This window comes from Thunnus maccoyii, unplaced genomic scaffold, assembly GCF_910596095.1.
Source record: "Thunnus maccoyii unplaced genomic scaffold, fThuMac1.1, whole genome shotgun sequence".
Lineage (NCBI taxonomy): Eukaryota > Metazoa > Chordata > Actinopteri > Scombriformes > Scombridae > Thunnus > Thunnus maccoyii.
The window spans coordinates 65,001-74,239 of NW_024757906.1; the positions used below are offsets into that span (position 1 = coordinate 65,001).

The following is a 9,239-nucleotide window of genomic DNA, read 5'->3' on the forward strand; positions in this document are numbered from 1 at the left end:
AGAATACAAGTTACAGAGCAGCTACAGTATCAGTAGTATCTGTAGTAGTATCAGTAGTAGTATCAGTAGTATCTGTAGTATCTGTATTATCAGTCATAGTATCAGTAGTAGTATCAGTAGTAGTATCAGTAGTATCAGTAGCAGTATCAGTAGTAGTATCAGTAGTACCAGTCGTAGCAGGCCTAGTATCAATAGTATCAGTAGTATCAGTAGTATCAGTAGTAGTATCAGTAGTATCAGTAGTAGTATCAGTAGTAGTATCAGTAGTACCAGTCGTAGCAGGCCTAGTATCAATAGTATCAGTAGTATCAGTAGTATCAGTAGTAGTATCAGTAGTATCAGTAGTAGTATCAGTAGTACCAGTCGTAGTAGTCGTAGTATCAGTCGTAGTAGTCGTAGTATCAGTAGTATCAGTGGTAGTAGTCGTAGTATCAATAGTATCAGTAGTAGTATCAATAGTATCAGTAGTATCAGTAGTATCAGTAGTAGTATCAGTAGTATCAGTCGTAGTAGTTGTAGTATCAGTAGTATCAGTCGTAGTAGTCGTAGTATCAGTAGTATCAGTAGTATCAGTAGTAGTATCAGTAGTATCAGTCGTAGTAGTCGTAGTATCAGTAGTATCAGTCGTAGTATCAGTAGTAGTATCAGTCGTAGTATCAGTGTGTACTCACAGAGATCCTGGCCTGGAACTCAGAGGTTGGGACGACAGGAATTGAGCCGCCATGTTTTCCAAACTTCCTCTCTAAACTCTCCTGAACCGACACTGAAGGAGGAAGGGTGGGGGGGGGGGGGGGGTGGGTGGGTGGGGGGGGTCACATGATCTTCTTAACATGGATGATAAACTGAACAAACTCGAGACCATGTGATATGACAGAAAGCTCCAGAAAAGTTACTAAAGAGACCTTGTAGTAAAAATGTTTTAAGCTAAAGGATGAACATCATCATTGATTGATGATGATTGATCAGGTGTTTTCAATCAGTTAAATCAATGACGGTGGCGTTCAGACTCACTGAGCAGGTGGTAGTTCGAGTCTCTCTCGTACTTGAAGGTCAGTCGACCGTAACTGACGTGATTGAGATTCTTCAGCCACTCGAAGTAGGAGACGGTGACCCCGCCGGCGTTCAGATACATGTCCTGACAGAAGGCAGAGTGAAGCTTGTTACACAGTTCAGAGTGATGCAGAACTTCCATCCACCTTATACTATATATCTGTTGGTTAATGAACTCTTCACTGACAGACAGGACGACTGACCGGGATCACCATGATGTTTCTCTCCAGGAAGATGCGGTCGGCCTCAGGCGTGGTCGGCCCGTTCGCTCCCTCCGCGATGATCTGAAAGCATCGGTGGCTTAGACTGTACCATCTTTTACCAGAGTGTCTGCACCTTATCAATCATTTTATGTCATTTTAAGTAACTCATCACTCCCTCCAGGGTTTCACTTTTTGTGATTATTAGGGACAAAATGTTTGATTTTGCAGCAGCTTTTCTCAAAAATAGTGATCCAGTTTGTGATGTTTTATGTCTCCTTTTGTGGTGAAATTGCAGGAATTTGAGAAAAATTACAAGCAAAGTAAAATAAAGTGATTTATTTAAACTGCTACGAGTGAAGAGTCATATGTAACGACCTCCTGGATAAAAAGCATCCTCTATATTTCAGCTCTAATGTTTAATGTATTTTCTGAACATGAGAACCATGAGGACTCAACGTTCTATGAAACAGAAAATACTGTACTTGAGTTCCATTTATAACCTTTATTAAACAAACTTTCAGCTCAACATCAGCAGCAAATAAAATCATCAATAATGTTATTAAAATAAATCTAGTTTGATGTTTGAGGCAGATTATGTCTCCTGACTCACTGAATCAAACCTCATCTGGGAACATTTGGGAACATTTGGGAACATCTGGGAACATTTGGGAACATTTGGGAACATTTGGGAGTAGTTTTGTTCGTCTATGGCATCGTGTTTGTTGGCAGGTGAGATTTGTGCATCTTCCACCTGAATGACGTCAGTTATCACGGCACCAAACGCCACGATTGGTTCAAACCACAAGCAGCTGCTGATTTGAACAACATGTGGAAAAGTTGCTGTAATTACAGTTTCCTGACTGACTGATTTACAGAGCAGATACGTGCACTGTAGGAGACAAACAAAGTCTGTAAAATGTCATTATTTTACTGGAGAAATGATGACTGTTGATGATCAATTAATCGATCGTGTGTGTGTGTGTGTGTGTGTGTGTGTGTGTGTGTGTGTGTGTGAAACCTTGGCCTTGATCTTGTGTGCGTTGCTCTTGGTCAGCTGCTTCTCGCTGGCGGCAGGTATCAGGATGTCACAGTCGGCCTCCAGGATGCTTCCTTCATACGGCGTCGAGTTCGGGAAGCCCACGATGGTCCCGTTGGCCTGGAGACAATCAACCAATCAGGTTTAAGCCTGCTGTTTACAGTTCACTCCCTCCTCTGATTGGTTTATATGTGAGTTGCTAAACTAGCAACACTATAAACACAGCTCCATTCAGACATTAATGTGGTTTGAATTATAAAAACTGAAAAACATCCAGATGAAAAATTTAAATTATTTTCTGGTTTAATTTATTGAAAACATTTAAATATATTCATAAAAACCAACATATAGGTCAATGTAAGTATTCATCTTACACTGGTTTAAAGCTGAAACAATTAATAGATTAGTCGACTAATCAATCAACAATAAAAGGACTGGCAACTATTTTGAGTTGCTTTTTAAGCTTCTTAATTGTGAGGATTTATGGTTTTTATTTATAAAATATGATAATAAATTCAGGTTTTTGGGCTCCGGACTATTGCTCGAACAAAACAAGACATTAACAATTTACAGTTTCATTTAGCAGACACTTTTATTCAAAGCGACGTACATCTGAGAGCTGATAAGTTCAGTTCTGAGAGGACGTAGGTGCCAACAGGCAGCACAGAAGTGATGCATAGAGTGCATAGAAGTCCATCAGGTGCAGAGGTGTTCATGAAAGAGCTGGGTCTGTAGTCTTTTCTTAAAGACTGAGAGGGACTCTGCAGATCGAACAGAGTTTGGTAACTCGTTCCACTACCAGGGAACTACAGAGGAGAAGAGTCTAGCTGGTGACTTAGGGCCCTGTTGTGGTACCAGGCACCTTTCATTGGCAGAGCGTAGTGAGCAGGAGGGAGTGTAGACCTGAATGAGGGAGTTCAGGTAGGCGGGAGCTGTTTTAGTTGCTGTTTTGTAAGCGAGTGTCAGGGTTTTGAATTTGATGCGGGCAGCAACTGGGAGCCAGTGGAGGGAGATGAACAGCGGGGTGACGTGTGCTGTTTTGAGCTGGTTGAAGACCAGACGCGCCGCCGCGTTCTGGATCATCTGCAGAGGTTTGAACATACATGCAGGGAGGCCTGCCAGTAAGGAACTGCAGTAGTTGATGTGTGATATTACGAGAGCCTGAACCAGGAGTTGTGCTGCACGCTTAGACAAGAAGGGTCTGATCTTCCTGATGTTGTACAGGACGAATCGACACGATCGAGCGACTGAGGCCACGTGAACCTCAAAGGTTAGTTGGTCATCAATCATGACACCCAAGCGTCAGGCAGACTTTGTGGGCATGAGTTGGATTGATTCTAGCTGGATGCTGATGCTTTGTTGTATGGAGGGACTGGCTGGGATGACAAGGAGCTCAGTCTTAGAGAGGTTAAGCTGAAGGTGACGTTCTTCATCCATGCTGATATATCTGTAAGGCATGACAAGATCTGACCTGAGACTATGTGGTCTTCCAGTGGGAACGACAGGAAGAGCTGAGTATCATCAGCATAGCAATGGTACGAGAAATCATGAGAGTGGATTATTGCACCAAGTTAGGTGGTGTGTAATGAGAAGAGAAGGGGACCAAGCACTGACCCTTGAGGAACCCCTGTGGATAATCTGTGCGGTTTGGACCCTTGGAGGTAGGACATGAACCTGAGGACTGACCAGCAGATCCAGCTGAATGCAGTGAGTCCGTAACCGACAGGAGTGCAGTCTTGGTAGAGTGACCTTGCTTAAAGCCGGACTGATTCGAGTCGTACAGGTTGTTCTCAGAAAGGAATTCAGAGACTTGGTTAAAGACTGTGCGCTCAAGTATTTTTGACAGGAAGGGCAGGAGTGAAACCGGTCTGAACACCATCACCTTTGGCTTTGTAGTTCTATTTATGAATTTATCACCAGTACTGACCAGTTTGTAGTTCTGTTTGTTAATTTATCACCAGTACTGACCAGTTTGTAGTCCTCCAGCTCCTTTGGGTCGATGCCGTTGGGGTTCCAGATGCTTCCGTCCATTTCTCCAACTCCGACACACTTTGCTCCAAAGCGATGAAGGTATCTCATGGAGTGAAGACCCACGTTACCAAAACCCTGCAGACATAAAGAGGTCGCATCATAACCTGAGAACATAAATTACCCCAAAGTGAAATCTGGTGTTTGTAAAAAACAAAACAAACAAACAAAAAAACAAATGAAAAAAATCAACTGCGGACAATACAGAACAGGTAAAATTAATATTTAGATATTAGCTCAAGCAGCTAACATTAGCCTCTTATGTTGATCTGTGAGGCTAGTGTTAATCAAATGTCCTGTCAGTCTTTAATACTAATCTTAGCACAAGCAGCTAACAGTTTGTCATGTCTGTTGAACTCCAGTTAGCACAAGCAGCTAACATTAGCTTGTCATGTCTGTGATACCTCAGTTAGCACAAGCAGCTAACATTAGCTTGTCATGTCTGTGATACCTCAGTTAGCACAAGCAGCTAACATTAGCTTGTCATGTCTGTGATACTTCAGTTAGCACAAGCAGCTAACATTAGCTTGTCATGTCTGTGATACTTCAGTTAGCACAAGCAGCTAACATTAGCTTGTTATGTCTGTTAAACTTCAGTTAGCACAAGGAGCTAACATTAGCTTGTTAAGTCTGTTAAACTTCAGTTAGCACAAGGAGCTAACATTAGCTTGTTATGTCTGTTAAACTTCAGTTAGCACAAGCAGCTAACATTAGCTTGTTATATCTGTTAAACGTCAGTTAGCACAAGGAGCTAACATTAGCTTGTTATGTCTGTTAAACTTCAGTTAGCACAAGCAGCTAACATTAGCTTGTTATGTCTGTGATACCTCAGTTAGCACAAGCAGCTAACATTAGCTTGTCATGTCTGTGATACTTCAGTTAGCACAAGCAGCTAACATTAGCTTGTCATGTCTGTGATACTTCAGTTAGCACAAGCAGCTAACATTAGCTTATTATGTCTGTTAAACTTCAGTTAGCACAAGGAGCTAACATTAGCTTGTTATGTCTGTTAAACTTCAGTTAGCACAAGCAGCTAACATTAGCTTGTTATATCTGTTAAACGTCAGTTAGCACAAGCAGCTAACATTAGCTTGTTATGTCTGTGATACCTCAGTTAGCACAAGCAGCTAACATTAGCTTGTCATGTCTGTGATACTTCATTTAGCACAAGCAGCTAACATTAGCTTGTTATATCTGTTAAACGTCAGTTAGCACAAGCAGCTAACATTAGCTTGTTATGTCTGTTAAACTTCAGTTAGCACAACCAGCTAACACCAGTGTTTAATATTAAAACGTCAGATGACAGCTGACAGTGAACACTGGCCTGATGCTGATCTCAGAGACTCTCAGTGGAAAACAAAGATGGAAGTCTGTCTCATGATTAAAGTCTTGATGTTTCTGTGTTGTTGGTCACAGGGACTGAAACTGGAGTAAACTTGTGGCTTCAGATGAGTCACTGCGGAGGATTTTAGGGCTGAAAGACGGAAAGAGTGACTTTAATATTTCTGAGTATCTGCAGCTGAATATAATCTGCAGAGCTGTGTGCTGTGTTCAGGTCTCTCAAAACCAACAAATACTGAGAGGGAAACATTATTAAAATGACAGTCTATAACTCCCAGATTAACTCCTAATATCTTCACAGTGTTTGTTACTTTATTTACATCTTCACAGTGTTTATTGTGTTTCCTGACATGCTGACGTGCTCTCAGCCTCTACAGTTCATTTTGCTGTGTGTTGACTGCTTCACACCATCAGTGTGGTTTAATATATTTTTATAAGGAGCTCAGCTCTGCAGTTTAGTGCAGACGGTGGAATCAGCAGTCAGAGTGAAGCTTCATACAGCACAGACAAACAGAAACAGTACAATAAGTTTCCCTCCTGCAGGGGAGGAAGAGGACTGAGTGTACCTGGATGACGAAGGTCTTGTCCTGGAAGCCAGGACTCATCCCCAGCTGGCTCATGTAGGACGCCTCGTTGATGAAGTTCTCGATGCCGTGGAAAACCCCTCGGCCTGTGGCGGAGATGCGACCGTGGATTCCTCCCTGGCTGATGGGCTTCCCAGTGACGCAGGCGTGAGCGTTGATGTCCTGCAGACATCAGAGACAGAAGAAGAAGAAGATGATGATGAAGAGATGATTCGTTAAACATCCCGACAGACACTTTCATCCTTTATTTCTTCAGATCCTCAGTTATATCTCGAGGAATATGAAACTCTTCCTCTAATGGCTGTAAAGATTACACGAAGTCTCACATCTGCACACGTACATTCATCAGTCCAACATCTGTACACGTACATTTATCAGTCTCACATCTGTACACGTACATTTATCAGTCTCACATCTGTACACGTACATTCATCAGTCTCACATCTGTACACGTACATTCATCAGTCTCACATCTGTACACGTACATTTATCAGTCTCACATCTGTACACGTACATTCATCAGTCTCACATCTGTACACGTACATTCATCAGTCCAACATCTGTACACGTACATTCATCAGTCTCACATCTGTACATGTATAATCATCAGTCTCACATCTGTACACGTACATTTATCAGTCTCACATCTGTACACGTACATTCATCAGTCTCACATCTGTACATGTATAATCATCAGTCTCACATCTGTACACGTACATTTATCAGTCTCACATCTGTACACGTACATTCATCAGTCTCACATCTGTACATGTATAATCATCAGTCTCACATCTGTACACGTATATTCATCAGTCTCACATCTGTACATGTATAATCATCAGTCTCACATCTGTACATGTATATTCATCAGTCTCACATCTGTACACGTACATTCATCAGTCTCACATCTGTACACGTACATTTATCAGTCTCACATCTGTACATGTATAATCATCAGTCTCACATCTGTACACGTATATTCATCAGTCTCACATCTGTACATGTATATTCATCAGTCTCACATCTGTACACGTATATTCATCAGTCTCACATCTGTACATGTATATTCATCAGTCTCACATCTGTACATGTATAATCATCAGTCTCACATCTGTACACGTATATTCATCAGTCTCACATCTGTACATGTATATTCATCAGTCTCACATCTGTACACGTATATTCATCAGTCTCACATCTGTACACGTACATTCATCAGTCTCACATCTGTACATGTATAATCATCAGTCTCACATCTGTACACGTATATTCATCAGTCTCACATCTGTACATGTATAATCATCAGTCTCACATCTGTACACGTATATTCATCAGTCTCACATCTGTACATGTATATTCATCAGTCTCACATCTGTACACGTATATTCATCAGTCTCACATCTGTACATGTATATTCATCAGTCTCACATCTGTACATGTATATTCATCAGTCTCACATCTGTACATGTATATTCATCAGTCTCACATCTGTACACGTATATTCATCAGTCTCACATCTGTACACGTATATTCATCAGTCTCACATCTGTACATGTATATTCATCAGTCTCACATCTGTACATGTATATTCATCAGTCTCACATCTGTACATGTATATTCATCAGTCTCACATCTGTACACGTATAATCATCGTCAGGATTTTTGGCAACAGGTGCTAAGAATGAATCTCGGCTAATTCCAAAATATTAACATAAACAGTTCAAAGACTTGCAAACATTTGTAACTATAAAATTATTTAACTTAGCTTTTTGGTACAAACAAAAGGAAGATCTAACATTGATTCATAATCCAGATGTTTACCTTCCAAAGCTCTAAAAGAGACTCTTTAACCTATCCTGTGATAATACAACAGATTAGCGAGTGCTAATCCACTCTTTGTTATGGGAAACTGAAGGTTTTGTAATTTCATTCTGCTGCACTTATTTTTCCAAACAAAAATGTACAAATATCATTATGTATTGATTTAAACAGATAAGGGGGATACACGCAGGTAGAACCTGTACTGTAATCTGTACACTTATTGATCTGTAGTGAATCAATAAGTGAGGAAGGACATTCATTAATATTATGGCAGATAAAGTTAGATTCAACCTTCTCTGAAAGTCTGCTTTCATTTTGGTCACAACAGGTAAAAAATGTAGTTTAGTTATACCGGACAGTTTAGCAGAGGTCATTAAATCCATTATGAAAATATTCAGAGAAACACGTACTGCTACTCTTTCTGAGGGATATAATTTATCTAATATCAAGAACAAACACACGAAATTCTTCAATGATCTTGATTAGTGCTGCTAAAGATTTGGATGGATTATACATGAATAAAAGTACATCATCTGCAAATAAAAATATAAAATAGATATATATATATAGATAGATAGACAGATATAGATAAATAAGATATATAGATATATACCTATATATCTATAGATATAGATATATATATATATAGATAGATTGATAGATATAGATAGGTATAGATATATAGATTGATAGATAGATGCTGATAGATGCTGCTGACAGACTCACGTAGTGTCCCATGGTGGTGGCGAAGGTGTCAGCGATCCAGGACATCTCCCTCTCTCCGGTGCTCATATCCGGAGCAGGAACATCGATACCGGGCCCTGCAGAACCACACCAACAGCTGATCAGACTGTTTATGACGTATATATATATTCAGATCTTCATGAAGTTAATTTCTCACCAATGAAGCCTTTCTTGGCGAGCTCGATGGTGAACCTGCGGGTGATTTTCTCCAGCTCCGTGTCCTAAAAACAGACAAACAGACTCCAATTAAAACTTGTGAACACATTAAGCCTTCCTGCTTGTTTTTAATTACCTTCATTTACAGTCTCATACATGTTAAACATCACTGTGTTAAAGTTTGTGTCGATATAGCAGCGACACAATTCTGTGTTAATGTTGTTCTGAGCTGATTTTATTGTTATTTTCTATTATTGACCCAAACTAAAGCCTGTT

The 9,239-nt window shown here is 40.3% G+C and overlaps 1 protein-coding gene across 1 annotated transcript in view; it reads right to left on the reverse strand.

Annotated features, from left to right (window-relative positions):
• LOC121893602 (glutamate dehydrogenase 1, mitochondrial) overlaps nucleotides 1-9,028 on the reverse strand; it is a 14,744-nt gene extending 5,716 nt beyond the window's left edge. The window contains exons 1-8 of the mRNA XM_042405606.1: nucleotides 8,965-9,028; nucleotides 8,790-8,884; nucleotides 6,225-6,404; nucleotides 4,258-4,395; nucleotides 2,272-2,409; nucleotides 1,254-1,334; nucleotides 1,012-1,135; nucleotides 672-763 (exon numbers count right to left, since the gene is read on the reverse strand). Coding sequence (XP_042261540.1) covers nucleotides 672-763; nucleotides 1,012-1,135; nucleotides 1,254-1,334; nucleotides 2,272-2,409; nucleotides 4,258-4,395; nucleotides 6,225-6,404; nucleotides 8,790-8,855 — 819 coding nt within the window. The 5' untranslated portion in view covers nucleotides 8,856-8,884; nucleotides 8,965-9,028. The remainder of the gene's footprint in view (nucleotides 1-671; nucleotides 764-1,011; nucleotides 1,136-1,253; nucleotides 1,335-2,271; nucleotides 2,410-4,257; nucleotides 4,396-6,224; nucleotides 6,405-8,789; nucleotides 8,885-8,964) is intronic.
• Between the last annotated feature and the right edge of the window lie 211 nt (nucleotides 9,029-9,239).